This window comes from Populus nigra, chromosome 19 (genome assembly GCF_951802175.1).
Source record: "Populus nigra chromosome 19, ddPopNigr1.1, whole genome shotgun sequence".
Taxonomy (NCBI): domain Eukaryota; kingdom Viridiplantae; phylum Streptophyta; class Magnoliopsida; order Malpighiales; family Salicaceae; genus Populus; species Populus nigra.
In genome coordinates, this window is record NC_084870.1 from 13,174,244 (window position 1) to 13,196,581 (window position 22,338).

A 22,338-nucleotide genomic window follows, 5' to 3' on the forward strand; every position below is an offset into this window, starting at 1 on the left:
ATAATAATAATAATAAAAAGGAAGAAGCGATCGCCATTCTATCAAGGGGTGGGTGTGTGTGTGTGTGTGTGTGTGTGTGTGTGTGTGTGTGTGTGTGTGTGTGTGTGTGTATTACTTTTATATTTCTTTCTTGTAAGACTTATAAAAAATAAAAATAAAAAGGTGAAATTACATGGTGTTAGAAATTCAAATCTTGATAATTTATAAATAAAGTATTAGTAGAAGATGTAGCCAAGTGGATTATGAATCCACCATGCACGGGTTTAATTCATGTCATAATTCATGTCATTTGCTCATAACCTTGAAGCGGATGCTTCATATGGGATTTTTTTCTCTTCTTTATAATGCAATTTACTTTACCTTTTACTCTTAATTTTAATTTTTAATTTTAAAATTGAATAAAATATAAAAATATATATAAATAATTAACTAATAATTATCAATAAGCATCTATATTTTTCTTTTCAAATTCTAATATTTATTAATTATTAAGAAATTAACGATGAAATTTATTATTGTTTTTTGCATGTCCTAGAAAATTAAGAATAGGTGTAAATTCTTCTAATTTATGACCCACCATACGAATATGTTATATAAATAGATAAATTCTCTTTTCTATTATGAATAACAATAACATGGTTGATCATTGTGAGTATAATAGTAGATGTTAGAGGCCACATTACTATTAATGTTTTTTTATTTTTTTTTTGTGTTAAGTTTATTTATTTTTGTTAATAAATGATTTGCTATAAAAGGTTTTTTTTTAGAATGTTTGATAGTTAATTTCTCTTGTTTTCTTAGATAAAGAAACAAATTCTATTTCCTCTTCTATTTACTGCAGCGATGAAGAATCAAATTATCATTATATTTATTTTATTTTTTTTTTTTCAAGTGCAGATAACTCCAGGGGGTTGCGGGGTTTTTTTCTTCCAATTGGGGCCCTCCCCTCACAACCCCTACGAGGATAGTTTACAGGATTTATAACTACTATTTTTATTACATGACGTTTACCTAGCTAACATTTAGATTCAGCTTTACCCGAACTTTTCTAATTTACCTCAGCATTTCCTACTTGTTTGACTATTGCTGAATAGTTTTTTGATATTAAACTAACCTTCCCAGAAAGTAATCTTAATAAGATTGATTATTTTTTTTTGTAATCAGTTTCGCTGCAACTTAAGCTAATTATCTATCCCTTTCGAGTGTGATTTCTATATTATGTATGGTCGTGTCTAAGAGCATATCAGTTGAAGTGATTCTTTTTATATTGATTAATCAAAATATCTTTCCAAACTGTACAAGCTTCTTTCAGAGCAGCTCATGCCAAGTGATGGCCATCGCTCAATGTGGAGGTAGAGCCACATCCCTCGAGTGGTGCTCCAAGTGCCGAATAAACCTCATGAGGAGGCAGCTAGGAGTTTAATTCAAGATCAAACTAGTTTTATTCTGAAATGTAATCAAACAATGTTTTTGGATATAAAAAAAAATAGGTAAAATGTGTTGGGGATTCCGACGGGTGATGTACTGATATTTGCCCATTGGAGGCTAAGCACACTGACACAATATTTAACGTGGTTCGGCAAAACCGCCTACATCCACGGGAGAGGTTCATTTTATTAGAGATAGAGAAAGGATACAATAAATACATATAGAGGAGGAGGATTACATCCACTCTACTCAACTCATCAACTCTCTTGCTGCACTTGCAGCTGCTGCAATGGCAGCAAGGCTGCTGCCATTGCAGCCCCTCTTTCTCTCTTCTTCTCTTCTCTTCACGTTCTCACAACTCTCTCTACTCTCTCTCATTTTGCTCTCACATAATGCCTCTATTTATAGGCATTTCATGGCAACCTTCTTGCTTTGTTGTCAACATTGATGGCTGCCAACTCCTACTCTTTTTCAACAAAGGTGGCTGCCAACTCCTCTTCTTCTTCAACAAAGGTGGCTGCCAATAGTCAATGGTTGGTGCCAACCATTTGCTGCACATGCAATGGCAACCAACCTAACAATCACCCCCTTTGCCATTCATGTGGGGCAACTGTCCTCTTGCTTCTTCAGCACAAGCTTGCATCTTGCAGCTCTTCCAAGCTTACCATTCTGAGAGCGTCTGTGGCCGAGTTTACAGGTACTCGCAAAACCTTTCAATCATCAGAGTTACCAAAGCACACCTTTTCTCACACAAAAGGATCACTACAACCAGATGGTCTGCCACTTCACATCTGAAGAGTGTTAACGCTTGTCTCTGGAACACAACATTCCCCTTCGAGCGTATCAACCATACTCGGTCCGGAATGATTCATCAAGCCTTACACCAAGGCTTACAACACCCCCTCAAACAGAAATTTCTTTTTCCAAGTGCGACAGTCATTATCTGAGTATCTCAATATGATCACGAGCTCACCACTCTTCCAAGAGTCTACTCATCCAGGAGTTGCGCCTACCCTCTGTTCCACCCTAGGAACCACGCCTTACTTCTCCATGAGTCTCTCGCTCTTAGTCGTAAGAGTCCAGGTAGCTCTCCACCTTCACCTATGGGGGCAGCCCATTAAAGGTTGATCCATATCTGTCTTCATACTCTGAGTATTACAATGCCATTACCGAGCTCACCACCTTGACAAGAGTCAACTCGTTCCCGGAACCTGCACATGCCCTTCTGCTTCTTCATAGCAGCCCGTCTTAGTGCTCCACAAGTCACACACTTATTGTCCAAGGCAAATGTCTTCTAGCTCATTGATCTTTAGCATGGGGGCAATATCCATGAAAGTCAATCCTGCATTTGTCTCCATACTCATCATAGCCACTTCATTGGCTATACACCTGTCCACTCATATCTAGCCATCACATTGGCTTTGGGGTGTTCTGAACTGGGCCTACATCGTGGCCCACACACCTTCTCCTTAGGTGTCTCCGCTCGTCGTCATGCGGCGGTCTGAAATGGGGCTTCTATCACGGCCCTCACACACCTTCCATCTAGGTGTCTTCACCTTTCATAGGTGGTCGCATCCTCCTTCAGCTGAGATGCTTCAAAGTGGCTCCAGAATTCTCTACCACCATGTGCACTATGGGAGAGATAGCTGCCACTAATCACATAGAAAGAGAAACTTGCGGTATACTCCTCGCAATCCTCCACCTCGATTTCTATGTTTGGAGCTTCTATGCCTTTCTGCTTGACAGCTCCACCTACACCAACTCTCTCTGGTGTCTTCGCCTTTCGTCATAGGCGGTCGCCTTTTATCACAGGCGTTTGCACCCCCTCAATTAGGTGCCTCTGCAACAGCTCTCTTTCCATCCTTGCATGCATTGGAAAGGTCTTCGCCTGTTGTCTTCATCAAGAGCATAAGAGACTTCCTGTTGTACAAACTTTAACAGTCTCTGCTCTAAGCTTCATCTGGGAACTCTTCTTCTCCTTGCACCTGTTGTCTCATTACAGTACCCCGTTGGATCCTACGGGTACTCCTGCACAATCTCCGTGTGCCCTCGTGCAATTTCTGTTCTCCAGATTTTCCCCTATTCCTTGCTTATGTTTGACAGCAGCTCATACTGTCACAACACCTGTCGAAATCAAAATAGGGTGCCAATCTTTATCCCCTTGCTGTATTTCTCTTCCATTATCAGGGTCTTCATCAAGTCTCCCCTCGAGAAATCACAGTCACCGAATCTAACTTCTTTGGAGAAATCACCACTTCATCAGATCCTTGAACCTTCGGAACCCAACTGTTCCCTTGTGCCGTTATCCTGCTAGTCTTCAACCGTTTCATTACAAACTGCTATATATACGAAAATAGTACCGTATGGATAATCCTTCCACTAAGCAAGTTCCCAGGAAAGATTGGAGGGGTCACACTGGTCCCGCTTAAAACTCAATCTCCTAGACAGAACTTCTCAGGCCATATCTATCCATCGTACTGTCTTTCCGTATATACAACTATTTGATAGCTTTGTCCCGGCTTTCCTTTACAAGTGATCTGGAATATACTGGTTTAATACATGATTTCTCAACATCTGGCGAGACTACCAGTTCTTAGATTCGTCAAGATTGGTCTTCGTCAATTTCCACTCTTCACCTCAAATTATCCACATGATCGGGTGTCTAGAGTGTCCCAATTTTGCCTTCCCTCAAGGCAATTAAAATTCTCGCCATTTAACAGTTCAACACATGTAATTGGGTAAACATGTGAACATTTTTCTTGTTCATCTCCATCGACCACCATGATGATCTTCAGATGCCTCCTGATCGGGCAATCTCTTTTGTTAATTCACCACCACCACTTTCGGTCTCAAATCTCAACGATCGGACCGTACCATTGCATCCGGAACGATCAAATTAGCTGGAAACAAGTCTGAAATCGTCCAAATCACACTTCAGACTGCTAAGATTTGATCAAAACAATTCTGGCCTGATCAACGGCTCAGATTCAATCTCAGATCCGGTTGCACATAGGATCAGCTACACTGAATCCTGTCCCTCGGCTCGCGGCTCGGCTCGGTTCCAATTTGGCTCGGCTCATGCGGCTCGGCTCGGCTCGATGCTGGTGACGTGGCACGTGAGACCCACTTTGCTGACGTGTCTGTTGACTGGCGCTGACGTGGCTGTTGACTGGCGCTGACGTGGCATGCTGACTGGGCAGTCTCTTCGCCGGCCCGTGCGGCCGTTTTCCGACGTCCGATTTTGACGCCGTTTTCACCAGTGGCTTCATCTCGGCCTCCTCTACACAGTGGTATGGTCAAAACACAATTTTGACAACTTTTATTTTTGAGCAAAAAATCAAACACCACTTTAAACCATGTGCTCTGATACCAATTGTTGGGGATTCCGACGGGTGATGTACTGATATTTGCCCATTGGAGGCTAAACACACTGACACAATATTTAACGTGGTTCGGCAAAACCGCCTACATCCACGGGAGAGGTTCATTTTATTAGAGATAGAGAAAGGATACAATAAATACATGTAGAGGAGGAGGATTACATCCACTCTACTCAACTCATCAACTCTCTTGCTGCACTTGCAGCTGCTGCAATGGCAGCAAGGCTGCTGCCATTGCAGCCCCTCTTTCTCTCTTCTTCTCTTCTCTTCACGTTCTCACAACTCTCTCTACTCTCTCTCATTTTGCTCTCACATAATGCCTCTATTTATAGGCATTTCATGGCAACCTTCTTGCTTTGTTGTCAACATTGATGGCTGCCAACTCCTACTCTTTTTCAACAAAGGTGGCTGCCAACTCCTCTTCTTCTTCAACAAAGGTGGCTGCCAATAGTCAATGGTTGGTGCCAACCATTTGCTGCACATGCAATGGCAACCAACCTAACAAAATGAGTTGTGCATCCTTCTCTTAACTTTGTCCTTTTTGTCGTTCAAATTCTTCCTGAAAAAACTGAGCCCCCATTCAATATTGTAAACCCGATATTTTATTTGAACTATAAATAAATTAATTCAAGTAGATTGCTTTCAATCGTCTTTTACAAAGTACATTATGTTCTTCAACATATATAACCTTGACATGGTTTAAAGTTAAAACCTGACTCTTAACCTATTGATTTTTTAAAAATAAATTAATCAAAATAACTTTTCTTTTACTCTTTTTAAATTACCTGGATTGACCCTCAATTTATGATTTGAATCTTCCTGAACTGGATTTTACCACTATACTTTTAAGTTAAAAGAATGACAAATTCATATGGTAAAAAAAAAATATAACCATGCAAGATGATGGACATAAATTACATAATAGATGAATGAATGGTATGGAATTGAAAAGAAAAAAATTTGGAATAAAATTTTATGATATTTTATATTTTCTTCTCTATATCCATGTAAAAGAACAAAAATTCTCTCCAATTTCTATCATAGAGACAAATAAAATTGTCTCCATCTTTGCAAACTTAACACATTTGATTTCTCTATCATACATGTTTCAAGTGTCATGTACCCTAAACAAAACGCTACCAAAAAGAATAAAGATGTCCTAAAATTCCCATGCAATATTAGTTAGTAATTTGCAGTGTGGTCCTTAACTTAATAGATTATTATAAAAAATAATTTTTTGATCATAACTCAAAATCAAAAATAATTTTGTCCATAGATCAAGCTAAAAGACCTCTAAATTTCTCTTAAAAACTTAAATTTGTAGAAGTTTTGGATGTTTTCAAATTCCAAAACTTAAATGCAAGTATCTATATAGTTAGAGGACTTATTTGAAGTTTTCCCAACATTGCTTAACTCTGAACTCACTACACTGCAAAACTGCTTCCTTCTTAAGTTGCCCTGCTTCTCTTCCCTAATGAAATAAAAATGGCGACTTTAACAGGAATTACCCGAAGCTCTCTCAAAATTTTCTCTCAACCGCAACTTTATCCTCAACCCCTACTGTTCTTTTCCAAAGGATTCTCTGCTAAAGTTTTTGTCAAAGGTATTCTCCCTCCCTCCCTCTCTTCTTTCAAAATTTTAGCTCAAGTGTTTGCTGTGCTTGTTGGAAACAATCAAATTTTATAACACCCAACAGAAAGTTAGCATTCATTTCTTGTTATCAATAAGTTCAATCACTTTACTAAAGAAAACCCAGAATTTTTTATCCAAATTTGTGATTAATTGAAGCTGGATTTTTAGGATTTCAGTTTTATGGAAGAAAATTGGAAAAGGAGAAAAAGAAGGGATTTTTTTTTCTTTCAAAATTTTAATAATATATGCTTCCCAATGTATACCAAGGAATTCAAGTTGAGTGTAGCAACAAAGATGAAGCGCGATTTGGAACTTCTTGCTTTCACTTCACATCTGCAGAGGCTGCACAACCCAGTTTACAGGTCTCATTTTTGTCCAACATGACTCAAGGATTTGCCTGGTTTATCCACTTCTTGCTTAGCCTGGCTAGCTAGGAATCATCTTTGTAGTTGAGTTAATCTACAAGCCCTAAGTTTTACACTTCAGTGAAAACTTAAATTTACAAATTTAGAATCCTTGTCTCGTTTCCAAACAAATTTAAAGAGTAAGTTCGTTTGTTCTAAACAATTGTTCTTGTTTCTGCTTAAGGTTGAATTACTTTTCTTCAAATTTGTCTGTTCAGATAAAAAGATCCTTGAATTGTACATACGAGGTTCATGATATTCTGCGATGAGCTTTGCTTTACTTTGCTAGCATGTTCAAGTATTCCTTGGTGCTTGCCCACATAAGTATTGACTTGCCTGGGCATGTTTGTTTACTCTACTATACCCATGATGAGCCAATTTAGCTACTTTCGGATTTGGGCTGGGGCGGTTACGGAGTATGTGCTCTCACAACTCAATGGAGCCTTGTTTTCGAACCAGTGAGATCAGTCACAGGAGGTCATCTTTCAATTCCGTGTCTTTTAAGTGGCAGAAGGATGTGTTTAGTTTTATGCTGGCCATCTACCTGCCTACAGCAACCCTCCTATAGCCAGGCTTCAATCAAATATAGAAGCTGTGCCGTTGCCATATGCCATCTTTGCATGCTATTCCTGTTGCTTGAACTAACAGCTTTGCTGCAGGTTTATCGTTCTCCAGTACAGAGAAGAAAATAGCTGAAGCATTTTCAGAATTTGGGGAGGTCATTGAAGGTACAACTTGATCCTGCATTTAACCTTAAAAGGCTCGTTTCTTTCCTGATCATTGTTAACATTCTACCGCCCCCCAGCTAAAATAGTAATGGACAAAGCCAGAAAGAGACCTAAAGGTTATGGGTTTGTAACCTTTGCTAAGAAGGACGCCGCTGAGAAGGCTTGTGAGGGAATGAATGGGAAGGTAATTGCATTTCTTCTTATGTCTCCATTCTCTAAACTGCCATACCAAGAATAACAAATGAATGCTCGCAGCTGCTAGATGGACGAGCCATTTATGTGAGGTTTTGAATTTCCTAGCGCAACGCCGCAGGAGCCTCGGTTCAAAGACGGATACTTTTTTTCGACGCTGGATTGCTTGTAAATTGAGATTAAATCTCTCGGTTAACAATTTCAAGGATGACAAAAGGTGGATCTCGCTTAAAATCAAAGAAAATTATAATTTTAGTTTCCAGCCCTTGGTTTTTATTGTTTTTGAATTCCCGAACTTTTTTTTTCTTCAATCAAAAAATACCTGATTGCAAGTGTTGCGAGGTTGATATGGTGGTATTAGGTGCTATAAAAAAAGTTACCTTGAATGGATAGCAATGATGGGACACGCATAAAGATCAATGCCAGCAGCTGCATTTATTTACGAAGACAAACATTAAGGTCGTGAAACGGAGAAATTTAATTTCCAGAGGAAACTGCACGAAAAAGGCCATCATCAAATCATGGTTCCTCTACAAAAATTGCTGGCTATTGTATCTTGTTTGAAACATCCTTCACCAAAAAAATTTCTCCATCCTACGTTAACAAATCTCAACTCATTCAGTGTGATAAATTAAAAAAAAAATCCTCCTAGAACCAAAATTAAACTGATCCCTCGTGATTCTGAACTAAACAATAACACACTGCTAGTGGTAACCAGCAAACCCCTCCATGGCAGAGATTACATTCTACGCTACATGTGATGCTCCTCAACAACAAAGATAAACAGCTTTGGTGCACTGATCCCGGCTTCATTTATCATGCTGTTTTCACCTACGAGAATTTCATCATTTGCTGTCATGCTGTTTTGACCTTACGAGAAGGAGGCCGTCGGAATAAACTTATGAGATCGTCAAGACCCTGTTAAACAGCATCATTGGAAATTCAGCTTTTTAGTTCAGCTCATTCGCATATGGTTGTGAAGGCGGTGTGGCCAAAAAAATGTACATTCAAAAAACAACGAAAGCTTGATAAATTGAGATGAGAGGGTACCCTTGTTGTGATGACAAGGAAAGTGAAAAGTATAATCAAATATGACCCTAGCACTAGAAGCAACAGCAAGTCGAATGTTACGCTAGCAACCTGTAACAACACATTTGAACTGATTATCATTCAAGCCAGTGGAGAAATTAATAATTTAGTTCGTACAAGACAACAGGTGCAATAACATGGAAATAAAATGCATCTCAAAGGTCAAAAGAAAATTCTGGTTAGTAAATACAACAAAGATTGTGCTGTAAAGGGCAAAAATACCATGGATAAATAAATGTTACAAGGGGATTTCCTAGATCTGGTAATACGTAGGATCTTAGAGAAAGAAATTTGGAGACAATTCTATTCTTCAGTTTTTTGCCAAGTGACTGGTCTCAGCACTTGAGTTTGCATCCATGCGATTATCCCAGCACTAAGACTTACCAATGTTGCACCAAAAATCGACCCAGCCAAATCAATGCGTGAACAAAGCAATTTAGGTTGTGATTGTTATAGTTTGGAAAATCAACGAGAGGAAGACAGTGAACTAAAAAGTGACACCCACATATCATTCATTAAATACGTTCTCGAGACACTTGTGTTCAGATACATAAAAAAGACGTCTTTTCCAACAAAAAGAAATATCCAGCTATGAAAATGACACAAACAGAGAGAGAGAGAGAGAGGCCTGTTAAAAAAAATAATTGCCAACTGGAGAATTAAAAAGTAAGAACCTGATAAATATTTAGTTTAGCTTTAGTTGAATCATAGAGTGTGAACATCCCATCAAGCACCTCATGATGCACATTTACTTCATGAGTATGATCTTCTAGTTCCTGCAGAAGGACAGAAACAAATCAACTCAAAAGTAAACTACAGAAAAAACTGGAAGAAAGGAACTTTAATGTTTTCTTTACAGTGTTACGCTGCAGCCTAATAAAACCCCCAGACCCCAAACCAAGACACCAAATCAAATTTCTCAGTGGGAAAAAATAACAGGTCTTTTCCAGGTTTTTAAGTAGTATCATCAAACATCTCTGAAGCACTTATACAGCATCTTCCTGTGTTTTGGATAAATTGGATTCCAGAAGTCAGCATTGAAGAGACCATCAGACAGGGAAAAAATATAGGTGACCAAGAACAGCTTGCATAAAAATCAATCTGATAAAACTAGTACTTTGAAATGATAATGACATCCACATGAAATCTATAGAAGGAGCATCCTTAACATAGAGAACAAAAATTAAATGTTATTTCATTTTCTGTATTGGGGGAAAAAACAGAGAGAGAGAGAGAGATACATGAAGTGTTTATTCACATTAGCACATGAAAGAAACAATATTTCTGCACCTACATTGATAAAAGTTAAACAGTTGCCAAACAGAAAGGAAGCTGGCTGTAACAAAAGAAATTTGAATATTTCAACTCAAATTAGCAATTTTGGAAAATATAAAAGAACATAAATATCCTATACAGTAGTCTGCAGTTAACAAGGCCTCGCACAAATTTGAGCAAAAAGCACCATTGACCATACAATAAAGAAAACCATGAAAATAATAATTGTCCATGAACATTTGCAAATAATAGACCTTTTTCAGTGCCATGACAAACGGGTCATTCTTTGTTAGAAATGGCACCACTCGAGGTGTTTTTGACAAAAGATCCAACCATGATCTTATGTAAGGAGCATTGACAGCCAAACTAGTGTTGTCCGCAAATATTTGAATGTTCTTCCCTTGGCAACCATAGATATGCCTCTGTATGACAAAATAAAATATCTCAGAGAACACAAAACTAAAGAGGTTACATGATCCAACAATTTAGCCATTTGTAATCAACTTGTTCCTGGTATGAAAATCCCGACACAGTGCCCCATCACATAGTTAATTCTAATATTCTGAAACCCATGCATGTTAGCAGCATTTGCACATGTAAGCACACAGCCGGTGCCTTGATCTCACTCCCAGTGAGTGCTACTTCACAAAATTAGTCTTCAAACAAATGAGTGATATGAAGTCAAAACTTCAGTATCAGGATCCATCACAATGCATTAAAACTTATTCTAAGGTGTGTGACCTTACCGCAACACTCTCAGCAACTAGCTTGATGCTTCTAACTATTGCAGTTTCATTAATAAAATGTCTGTCCAGAGAAACAAGATATCAGTATTGCGGAAAAATATAAGATCAGCTATATTTTGTTTATAAAAGAGGTTCAGGTTAAAAAACACAACCTGCTATCAGACAGACCTCCAGTGCTTTCTAAAAGTTCAGGTGCTGTCGATAGTTCAGAAAGGGTAGCAGCCGTCACTCTCAGCTTTGAAAACTGTTCGTGCTCCCAAGCTACCTACAGCAGGTCAACAGCTATATCACCCAGACTAAATGAGAGCATCAAAAGTACAGTGTGTTTGAATCAATTAAACCAAAATTCTAGTAAATGACAAAGAAAACCCCATCCATAATAACAAAAAAGGATGCATACACAAAGTAAACTGATGTCAGTCATCACGATAACAATATGAAAATATTATTTTAAGAATAAACAGCTGGTCATCTAACACACAGTTTGCTCTATTATGGCTATGCCAATATCTCGTTAAATGATGAAAACCATCGATTTCAATGTTCAATACAATTCTCCAATGTTTACCGTTTAAGATTGAAAAATATATTTTTTTCTTGAACCAGTAAGCTAGAAAAATGTTATGGTTCAAATTTTCTGGTAAAACTGACTTACTCGAGGATTTGAAATATTAATTTTCTTGTGCTTGAGACCAACTTCAAAGCCCAGTTCTTCTGCTACAGTAGAGAAACCCTACAGAGAACTCAATGGGTCAAACCACAAAACATAGTAATGCTACCTGGCACAACAGAATAACAGCCCTGTACTATTTAATGTTTCATCAGCTTACTTCAAAAATTTGTTTAATAAAGGCATTCTCAGGAGGCTTGGACACATGAATCCACAATTCATTATCCCATGAGCCAATACTATTTAAGCAAATAGCATAATCGATGCTCTCTCGTAGACGTTGATCAAAGCTCCGAAGCCACTTCCAAAGCAAAAATACTAAGATAAGCAAACCAAAGCAAAGAAGTAGATTGTACAATTAAGTTCATAGAAAAGATGATAGGATCTATGCACCTTGTGAGTTCCATTGTAGTTATAAGGTCCGCCGGATGTTAGCCCAAAAAGTAAATTATACCGTCCTCTTGTCTTTGGGTTTGAATAAAGAAGAGAAAATAGCCTAGCTAATTCAAGAAGAGCCACAACGCCACTCCCATTGCTATCACTCCCAACAGATAATGCCTACACGTGTAACTACTTTCACATCATTACACAGTGCATACAAGTTGCAATAGTTTATATCGAATATAATTTACATACAGGAGCAGTTCCAAAAGTATCATATGATGCTACAATAGCAATAGTTGGAAGTTGATTTGGATCTCCATCTGCTTTCAGTCCTGGCAACCACCCCTGCACAATTTAACCATCATTCAGTTTACAAATCATCAGCACTAGCATGAAGAAGAAGCTCAGAGACCTCAGAAAGATTTCCCAGATTACAAACACAAATAATAAAAACAGCAACTAAATTCATTAATAAGGGTGTCTAACAACTGTTAATATTTCTCTGTGCTGAAAATAGAGTGAACTATATTAATCAGAATTACAATACTTCTAATTGTCAACACAAAACTTTGAAACCAATATATGATTTGAATTTGTTTGTCAAGTAACATGCTTTTACACCTGAATTTACATTCTGCTTTTGAAGTTCCCAAATTTTAGTCTTGCTTGAGCACAGTTTGCACAGCCATTAACAAAAGGTTGTATGTTAATTTATAGGTTCCAACACATAATTGGTGATGGCAGTGATATTTAAACAAATACTGTAATGGTGTGTGCTGAAATATTCATAATTATCTATTAAACCTTACACGGCAGAGGCCAGAACACCTATTAAACCCAGAGCACATATCTTCATCTTGTCTTAAGTTCAATATAATTAAATAATGTTTGGAAAGAGGCTAGATTAGTATTGACAAGTGTTCCTGGGCTTTTGTGATTCAATAATGTAGCTAAAGATAACAGAGCAGAGACTAGAATAATAAATTCTTGAGAAACAATGTGTATATCAAAGCAAAATACACCTTAAGTTACAAAACTGCACTGAAATCATATACAAAAGGTTTGTTCAGCATCAGCATTGATTTTGATTGCAAATCATTTGAGGGTTTCTAACAAGTGAAATATATCAATGATGAGATGCACATGGCATGCAACAAATTCCAGTTCATTATGTCTAGTCATTTCTAATGGAAAGAAGAGTTGAAAGTGGACCTGAATGTTTGTGATGCTGGGAGATGCAATTCTCTTAGGTTCTGGAGCAGAGACAACAAGCTTATAGCTGCAAAATTTCCAAGCAAAAATGAATGCAAGAGCCCATCAAACATATTATCAATCTCAACATAAACAAACAAACAAACACACATGTAAAATCACATTTCGTGGGCATGACCAACCATGAGTTGGAAATATGATATATTTAATGTTCGAACCAGATAGCAACCAATACAGGAAGGCATTGCATGTTTTTTATTTATATAGAGCATCAATATCATGAGTTAATCAGCAGGGGAAAATAAAAATTAAACTCCAAAATAATGAAGCATGGGAGAGAAAAACATGACAAGAATAAGTTCATACAAAATGGGTCTTGTTTGCGCCAATTTATGGCTCAAGAAATTGAGAAAATCATTACCCTACAAAAAGAAACTAAACTGAACCTCTGTCCTCCCTCCATGAAAAGTTCACCTTAGGATTTGAGCAACTTCCCCTCAACTCATATTACCATCTTGTAGTGCTTAAATCTGCAGTGAACATGCAAATCCTGTTTCACCTACTTACCATTTTCTTTGTTTCTTTCTTATATGTTCAGAATAGATTCTCTCAGGAAGAGTATAATTATTGCTCAGATATTCTGATTCACAAAACATCTTAGGTTACATCCAGGATTAGAAACCCAGAATTCTCAAATGATGCAAATTTTCAAGAAACGACAACAATGGGGTACCTATCCAAACTCGTTTTAGCATGCTGGATGTATTATTTTCTGTGCTGAGGACATAAAACTTTTAACTAGAATTCTCACTTTCCATAATAAAGTTAGGAACTAACCCGCCAGTCGTCGCAGTAGCAGGCTGACCAGAGACATCACTCCTCTTGACATCAGCCAACACAGCATCAATGTCATCATCCTCAAAAGCAAAATATACCGGATACTGCACCAAAAAATGTCACAACAAAGACATAATCACCCAAACCATTTCAAATAAAATGATAAAATATGCTAAGCATGAGCATATCTCCTAACCAAATTCGTTTTTTTTTTCCTTCTCATTTTAGTTAAAAATAACAAATTAGACCAACCTCAAGAACAAGCTCAAAAATAGTAAAATGGGATCCAACAGTTTCCTGCATAAGCAATTCTTATAGAACACGCAGATTTTAAGCATAATTTTTTCCACTCACAGGTATATTGGCATGAATAAGCAATCGTTCAAGCTCCACCAAAACAGTCTTCATCAGCTCCTTCTCACGTATTTGATACTTACTCTCCGTCGCGGCTTCTCTATTTTCAAAATTAAACATTTGCGGCAGCAAAAACAATAATCCTCCAAGAGGCTTTCTTTGCGAGATATATTCTGTCATTAAATCAACCAATTTAATTACTTTACTAAATTTAATTAAGCTCTAAGGTCGATTGGAGAAGCAATTTGACCTTTAACGAAAGTGATGTTCAATTCGCGAACAGGAATGATGAGGACAGTGCGAGAAAGATCGACGCCTGCTGCGAAATGCAAGGAGCCGGCGTGGTGATTCAGGGTGGCGAAACGAGATCCGAAAGGAACGCCGGATATATCGTATTGGATTAAGCGGTAGACGTCGACGACGGTGGCGGCGTCGCAGAGGTCGACGCAAGTGACAAGGATGAAGACGAGAGCAATCATTGAGTAGATTGATTCTAGCATTTGACGCTCCCGCGGATTCTTCGACGACATAGTTTTTGGATTTGATTGCATTGGATCTGATCTAGGGTTTCAATGATTGATCGATCTGTGAAGAAGAATATAAGTATCTGTAGTGTTTAGTTTAGTGTTTGTGATGATATTGGTAGAGACAGAGAGGGGCTTGTTGACTGCTCATTGTTCTGTTTAAAATTAAATTTGATTAGATATGGAAAAACTCAAAGTAGTCCCTCGACTATGTATAGTTTTTTAGAATAGTCCTCCAACTTTTGGTTTCATCAATTGGTTCTCCATCTATATACATTTCATCGCTTGGATGTGATCCTTTTATTAAAAATTGGAGATGACCCCCTTAAATGTTAAGAAATTTATAACTTGAAATTATTGTTGTTAAATTTCAATATGACTTGAAAAATTTGGATCCGAAGTTTGATCCTGATTATGTTTTTAATTAAACCAAACTCATTTGATATGGTTAAGTTTTTTATAATTTAATTGATATAATCAAATATGTTCCAAATTCAATTAAACCAATATCAAGAAAAATAAGATAAATATACTGGTGTTATTAAAAATAATTGACCTAGTAATTTAAATTTTATTTAGTTCATCTTTTAAAATAGGTTTAACATCGATATTAAAATTACTTAATTGTTGTTTTTTTAATTAAGATAAGTTGAGATATATTTAGCACAATCAAAGTAATTCTATGTTATAAGTTTAGATATGTTCATGGAAGTATTGAGTGCGAGGGGAAATGGGTATTTTAACTTATAAGACCTGGGGAAATTAGGGTTGGTTGGGGAATATGTGACTAAGATATAAACTGTTTAATGCAATTTTTAATTTAAAAAAAATCCAGGGATTTGATTGGGGAGAAAATTGTATATAGGTGGAGGAAATAATTAGAATTGGTAACTAGAGGTTCCAATCGAGAAACTATGTATAACTGGGGGATGACATGATGCATGTCCAAAACAATTGGAAATAAATTGTCGTGGCAGTCTATTAACAGGCACAATAGTTTAGTCAATCATGGAGCATGAATTAAATTTTTAGTTTTTGTTGTTATCCATGTTACATTTCATCGCATCGTTTTTTTAATTTTTTTTTTAAAGGAAGATTATAATTTTTTTTAAAAAAAATCAATTATCAAGTTAAATTTTGATTAATTTGATAATACAATAAAAAAAATTGACCTAGACAAAGCCGGGTTAGTACATGAAATTTGTTACCTGGACATAAAATATGTCAAAATTACGTGTTTGTCATACGTTCTCGATCATGAGACCATAATAATTCCATAGAAAAAATTAATTATAAATAAAAATAAAACTACAAAGGTTGAGAGACAAATACAAACCAAGATATTTAATAATGCAACACTAGTCATTTACTCAATCGTGTTTAATAAATTTGTCTATTAAAATCAATATGTAATAAAAATTAATAAACAAATAAAATTTATTGAAAAAAATAAAAAAAAATCATGTAAAGTTGTGTGTGTGTATAAATTATTGATAAATCATATTAACCTCATGAAAAATTAAAAACACTAATATAATTATGAAATAATCGATATTTAAAAAAGGAGGAATGGTATTAATTAAAAAACAAACTTAAAAATAGTTTAAAAAAGACATAAAAAATGTATTAATTGAAAAAAAAAGTATCTAGACCGGATAAGCCAGAAAAACCTGTGCATGTGGGTCTTGAAGCCCAAACTTGCACTATTGGGCTTGTTATGTTTTTTTCTTTTTTAAAAAGACGGACAGCCTCTATTTTTTTTAAAAATAAAATAAGCAAACAACACGTAACTTGCTATAACAAATGATACGTCATCTATCTATTTAGATTCCACCCACCAGCTCAAAAAATTAGGCCTACAGGTTTTTTTGCCAAAAGAATTTTTTTTCCAACCCATTTCAACCACAAAAACACCCTTACAAATATTATTAGAACACTTATAAACCAACATATCAACCTAATAAACCCAAAAAGGGTCCAAATCACAAAATGTAATTGGAAAAACTACTCCATCCTTGATTTAGATATGGTTTTTTTTTATACTATATTAAGGCTTAAAACAACCACAATAAGACTCCTCTCATTTAATGGAATTTGTTGACATCAATTCTAACTAGTTAGGTAGTCGAAGTTGTCATTAATGAAGAGGTTTTTATCTCTTTAATGGAATCATGCAACTCCTCTATTCTTCAATAAAAAAATAACTAAAAAAAAATAAAGTTTAGTATTATTTTAATAGGAAGAAAATGACGGTGGTAAAAATATACTTTCCAAACAACTTGCAAAGCCACCATTTTATATTACCCATGATTTTTACTCTGGTCCTCTGTCTTGCAGTTCAACCCTTCTCTAAAAAAATATACAACCGGGTGCTATTTTTTACTCAAAATAACTTAACTGTGCAAAATAAAAATTCAAGAACCAAATTAAAAATAACAAAAAAACAATAGTCCAGTATATAATTATTAACCGAGTTTTATGAGTCAATATATATATATATATTTCAATTCAATAAATTGTCAGGATGAGGTGAGTTCAATAACTATAGTATGATAACTGATTAATATGGAGATTTGAACTTTGATGCAAAACAATCAATTAGCAAATCTTTAAAGTTGATTTAAGAACTAAGAATGATGTGCGAAGAAGAACCACATCAGGTTTTTAGCCTTAATTAAAATAGCTTCTTGAACGAAAAAATTCTCAAATTTTCATCCCACCAATTCCATTGCAATGCAATCCATATATTAATTCAGGATTCCATTAATTTGGACCATTCATAGATGAATTGGACTCAAGCAACGAGTTTTTAACACAATTCAACCTGTCTTCATAGGAGCTGCCCAATTCTGAGCTGCTTGCTGGCATCAAGCTATTGGTATTTTGCCCATCTGCTGCAAATGTTTTGATTTTCTTTTTATTTTAAATTAATTTTTTTATAATTCTAGATTATTTTGATGTGTAGATATTAAAAATAAATTTTAAAAAATAAAAATATATTATTTTAATATATTTTCAGATAAAAATCACTTAGATATATTTCCAAACACTAAAACAATCTCAAATACTACCTTTACAGGGCCCATGTGGCAAGTGACAGTTTTCTTTTTTCCTGTTTAGTTTATACTTGCATGCAGCCTCAACCACACTACAGGGCCCATGTGGCAAGTGACAGTTTTCTTTTTTCCTGTTTAGTTTATACTTGCATGCAGCCTCAACCACACTGACAACCATTAAAAATGCATCCACAGGTGGAAGATGAAGTTAAGAGGCAGAAGCACAACAATTTTGGAGGCGATTTATGACAGAAGACTTGTTTCACTCGTATGCAAATGCGGGGAACTAGGATAATGATCATCATGCCTTTCGGTGTATTGCTTCCTTACTCCCACAAAAATAAGATCCATCATGATAATTATCCGTAGATCCTACTTTGATGTGAGTGCTTACCAACAATTAGGAAACATTAGTTTCAGAAGATGGACCTGAATTTATAAATGAAAGTGTTAGGCAAATCCATTTAAAAGAATTCATGGAAGAGACAGAAATTAGATTATTCTGTATGATCTAATTACAACACTGTCGCAAAGCACTTCCACTAGTGAAGCCTATGCTGGAGTTGCACGAGTCATGTTCTTTGCAGGGGGTTTGACTTAAACCAGCAAGCTTTGCTTGAACTCACTTTAGAAAACCATGCAGTTCCATTTCTGAGTAACCCTCGGGATGGTTTTTTTCCGCGGGAACCTTCTCAAGGAATTCAACATGGGTTGACCAAATCAAGGGAGCAGGAATTGCAAACTGTAGTGCCTACTAAGCTCTTTGGGAAGCATCTCATTCTACTATGAAATGCTTTAAGCGTGGAGGGGTCGTACACCTTTGACAAGCTTGAGCAAGGATCTCAGTCACTTGAGCCTTCCCCACTATCTGGGAAAACAAGCTTCAGGTCGTCGTTATCTCTGTATACTTGCACGAGAGCTGCGGCTTTGTATACAAACATCCCAAACATGGCAGGCACAATCTGTGGGAGAACAACAGAATGATAGGAAATTAAGAATCAACTCACTCCTTTTCTTTCATTCCTATCGCTAGACCACATGGGTAGCCAGCCTCCCACCCCAAAAAAATTGAAAACTCCAAACCTAGTGTGAGTAGATTTGATTTTTATAAGATTCTTTAGTTTAATGCTAAGATATTTATTAAGCTAACTGATCCCTATGAACAGAGACCCGAACCACAATTTTTTCATCTCCAATAGCATTATGGAAATTTTCTTCAGTCTGCAATTAAAAACTGCAATAGGAATGGTTTCAAGGAACATATACCTGGATTTCAAAAAAATCATTGGGAAAATATTGATGTGACAGGACCCACAATCCATAAATTGCAGCCGGTATCACAATCCTTGGAGATGAAAGAGCAATACCGCTTCCCTTAATTGATCTCTCAAATGAGTCCCCAAGATCCTCACTTCTTATCCCAATCCTGAGATAAAAAGCAGCTGCTGACTTAACAAAAAAGAAGAGTACATGATCACTTAATCAAAGAAATGAGTGGAGTTTTTCATTATACTTCTTAGACTTCTTTTTCCTGAAAATAGAAGGAACCATTTCCTTGGAAAGATTGTCTGCATGTTGATATAAGAGTTGAAGGTATAAGCAACTGCACTGAAATTGAAAATGGTTAGATTGCCAGGATGAACGCAAGAAAAAAAAGGTTCCTATTTTAGTCTTCCTAAAGGAAACTAAAACATACAGCAAGTTATATCATAAAGCTAAGGTCATTCAAATGTCAAATAATTGGATATCTGACATCAAGAAGGTGTTAACTCATTTAAATAGATTACCTGTAGTTCAATGGAAAAACAGGCTGAACATATAAGTAAAAGTGTGTCAACTAACCTGAAAAGCACTCCAATTGCATAACTAACAGCAGCCTGTATAATCAATACATAGATCAGTTTTCCGTGAGAAAATGATATTGACATTTCTCCAATATGTGTATTAATTTTTAATCGATAAGACCTTCCAATATATGTACATAACAAAGGAAATTTAGCTTAACGACCATAGAAAGTCAAGGGAATTTAAGTATCTCACAACTGTATGAGATTCAATTACGACGATGTTTAATATATTTTCCAGTTAAATCATGTCAGAAATTACTGATCAATTATAGCAGAGACCATGCCCTTTATAACAGATAGATTATCTACGATATTAGGTTTTTGATACTCGTGCTGCTTTTTTTCTGTGAAAATTTTACCTGTACCGATAGAACTACTAAGCAATAACCAGTACATGCAGCTCCAATGCTAACTGATAAAAGCATAAGTTCCCTTTTGAGCTGCAAGAGTGAAAAAAAAATCAGTTTGTTCTCAAGCATTACAACAATGAAATATTATAGTGAAATTGTACTTAAAACTTCAAAGAAAAGAAATAAGAAATATGGTCCAAAAACCAGTAGGCCATAGGAGGGTACACAAGAACTAGATAATGCCTACAGCAGAATTTGCTCATTGGAAGAACAACATAACACTTGCATGCTCAAGTTCTTGTGTATCTTCAGTTAAGTAATTACAGTCTTTCCTAAACATAAAACTCATCCAATATGAAGCAAATTTGCCTAAAACAAATGACAAACATCAATAATCATTTTCAAAATACAAAGGACAATCTCAACCAATATGCAGTACTAAACATGTAAAGGTAAATATACTAAAATCCCATGCTTACTGGAGGAAGGAGAACAAAACTAAGATAAAAATGTGGACAATGAAATCCACCTAACAAGTTGACTTGAAACTTAAGAGAAAGACAACATCAATCACTAGATATGCCGAGTTTAGGTAACTATCATACAGCTTCATATTCGAGAAGGTTCAGTCTCTTCCTTCTGTCACTATCATCCTGCAATGCCTGTGCCATAACATGCATGGGTAAGCAATACTGACAAAAATTTAATTTGACAATAATGTACCCATCTAAGCATTACCTTAGCAATGGCTTTCCTGTTCATTGGTGCTGCTGCATTCTCACCTAGCACCCACTCCTGGGTTCTAGACAGTTTCAAAAACCCACCATTATTATCACTTTCCATGACCTACATACATTAGATCAATCAAAACTTATTCATAAGAATGTATTATAATAAAGATTCAGCGATCAACATGAAAAAAGGAAGAATCAATCATCCTTTGATATGAAACAAAAATAGAAGAAAACCTAAGGAAGAAAAAAACAAAATGTGGGAACAAATAAAAAAGAACTGAAACTTCTTTTTTTCATTGTGATTGTAAAAGAGTTCATTGTACCTGCTCTGATCCTTGAGGAATGTCGGAAAGTTTATCATCATCAACGTCAACAAATTCCGCAACCCCCCTCTGCCAAAACTTATCACAAGCTTTGGATATAAAATCTCCATTTAGTTGTCTTTCCCTCAAGAACACTCGCAAAACATCATCTTCAGCAAGCTCACTCACTATAAAACAAGGAAACAAAAAAGACAGCACAATGACTAACAGCATTAAAATGCCGACAGCCCATGAATCGAAAGGGACAAAACCAAAACCTCTATTTTTGAAGCAATAATACACATTTCCTGCTTAATCCCGGTAATTCGAACTTACGGGAGCTGGAAAAATGGGGAGGAAAATCTATATATCAACGATCAAGGTCAGTCGTAATTCTTCAGTACTTCATTACAACTCACTTGAACTCACTAAAGAATCTAACTTTAACACTGAAAGCATTACCGAACACAATGACATAAGCCTAAATTCATTTCAATATCTGTCAAAAAGTCTCATTTCTCAGAGTTAACAAAAGCAGCAAAATGGGTCTAAGAAATGAAGAACATCCTTCACTTTTATGCTAGAGAAATTAGTATTAACAGCAAAAATTCATCAATAAAACAAATTCCATTAGTGTTGATGGTTCATATGATCATTTATGAAGCTTAAACTCTCGAGAACCCAAAAAAGAACGAAACTTTGCATAGAAAACAGAGAGAGAGAGAGGCTTACGAGGCTGAGCACTAGCTCTTGACACCGAGACTGAAAGTGGGGTTTTCTTGAAAAGAGGAGGTCTTGGAGACAATTTTGGAGATGTGGAGAAGCAAGCAATTCTAGAGAGTGTATCCATTTGACAATTTTCAGCTACTCTGCTATGATGATGGTGGCCTTTTCTTTTTTCTTTTTGATGAGTGGATATGAAAACAAATATCTATCAAGCAATTTGATAAAAGATATTTAAATCCCCAAATTTTTACATGGCTTAAAAAAACAAAAAAAAAAAAACATTCCAAGAGTATATTCTAAGGTTAATTATAAACTTTAGTTACTGTAGTTCAAGGAATGTAATATATCAGTCCTTGTTGTTTTTTTAAATGTGTTAGCACTTTTTTTATGATAACAAGAATTATTAACAATGTGACAAAAAATAAAATTAATTTGTGAGAGAATTCAAAATTGCAATAAGGGGGAAAC

General features: G+C 36.0%; 3 protein-coding genes across 4 annotated transcripts; 1 reads left to right on the forward strand and 2 right to left on the reverse strand.

Annotated features, from left to right (window-relative positions):
- The first annotated feature begins 6,238 nt into the window (after nt 1-6,238).
- On the forward strand, nt 6,239-8,026 carry LOC133680032 (small RNA-binding protein 11, chloroplastic-like). Its single transcript, XM_062102818.1, has 4 exons — nt 6,239-6,411; nt 7,504-7,572; nt 7,650-7,756; nt 7,828-8,026. Exons 1-4 carry the CDS (start codon nt 6,294-6,296, stop codon nt 7,861-7,863), a joined length of 330 nt encoding a protein of 109 aa, XP_061958802.1. The 5' UTR covers nt 6,239-6,293; the 3' UTR covers nt 7,864-8,026.
- A 192-nt stretch (nt 8,027-8,218) lies between these two features.
- LOC133680031 (uncharacterized) lies at nt 8,219-14,997 on the reverse strand. Its single transcript, XM_062102817.1, has 14 exons — nt 14,582-14,997; nt 14,332-14,504; nt 13,978-14,081; nt 13,141-13,207; nt 12,181-12,273; nt 11,938-12,102; nt 11,705-11,845; nt 11,530-11,607; nt 11,027-11,139; nt 10,875-10,935; nt 10,383-10,550; nt 9,528-9,629; nt 8,815-8,904; nt 8,219-8,682 (listed from the first exon to the last, which is right to left on the reverse strand). The coding sequence occupies exons 1-14, from the start codon at nt 14,880-14,882 to the stop codon at nt 8,620-8,622; spliced, it is 1,719 nt and encodes a 572-aa protein (XP_061958801.1). The 5' UTR covers nt 14,883-14,997; the 3' UTR covers nt 8,219-8,619.
- Nucleotides 14,998-18,325: 3,328 nt separating this feature from the next.
- On the reverse strand, nt 18,326-22,084 carry LOC133679575 (uncharacterized). 2 transcript variants are annotated; one of them, XM_062102211.1, is made up of 9 exons: nt 21,877-22,082; nt 21,166-21,332; nt 20,847-20,954; nt 20,714-20,770; nt 20,118-20,198; nt 19,754-19,788; nt 19,425-19,514; nt 19,178-19,337; nt 18,326-18,873 (listed from the first exon to the last, which is right to left on the reverse strand). In XM_062102211.1, the coding sequence occupies exons 1-9, from the start codon at nt 21,992-21,994 to the stop codon at nt 18,754-18,756; spliced, it is 936 nt and encodes a 311-aa protein (XP_061958195.1). In that variant the 5' UTR covers nt 21,995-22,082; the 3' UTR covers nt 18,326-18,753. The 2 variants fall into 2 exon arrangements, with proteins under 2 accessions (XP_061958195.1, XP_061958196.1); XM_062102212.1 differs by lacking the exon at nt 18,326-18,873 and having other exon boundaries at nt 19,195-19,337; nt 19,425-19,519; nt 21,877-22,084.
- Nucleotides 22,085-22,338: the final 254 nt, after the last annotated feature.

Coding starts and splice junctions, on each gene's coding strand:
- LOC133680032 (XM_062102818.1), top strand. CDS start 6,294: ATGGCGACTTTAACAGGAATTACCCGAAGCTCTCTCAAAATTTTCTCT. Junction 7,573..7,649: donor ATTTGGGGAGGTCATTGAAG/GTACAACTTGAT, acceptor ACCGCCCCCCAG/CTAAAATAGTAATGGACAAA. Junction 7,757..7,827: donor GTGAGGGAATGAATGGGAAG/GTAATTGCATTT, acceptor GAATGCTCGCAG/CTGCTAGATGGACGAGCCAT.
- LOC133680031 (XM_062102817.1), bottom strand. CDS start 14,882: ATGCAATCAAATCCAAAAACTATGTCGTCGAAGAATCCGCGGGAGCGT. Junction 11,608..11,704: donor TTATTAAACAAATTTTTGAA/GTAAGCTGATGA, acceptor AGTTCTCTGTAG/GGTTTCTCTACTGTAGCAGA. Junction 8,683..8,814: donor TCCTTGTCATCACAACAAGG/GTACCCTCTCAT, acceptor GCTGTTTAACAG/GGTCTTGACGATCTCATAAG.
- LOC133679575 (XM_062102211.1), bottom strand. CDS start 21,994: ATGGATACACTCTCTAGAATTGCTTGCTTCTCCACATCTCCAAAATTG. Junction 21,333..21,876: donor AAGAGCTAGTGCTCAGCCTC/GTAAGCCTCTCT, acceptor CTTGTTTTATAG/TGAGTGAGCTTGCTGAAGAT. Junction 20,199..20,713: donor ACCTTCTCGAATATGAAGCT/GTATGATAGTTA, acceptor TCACTCTTGCAG/CTCAAAAGGGAACTTATGCT.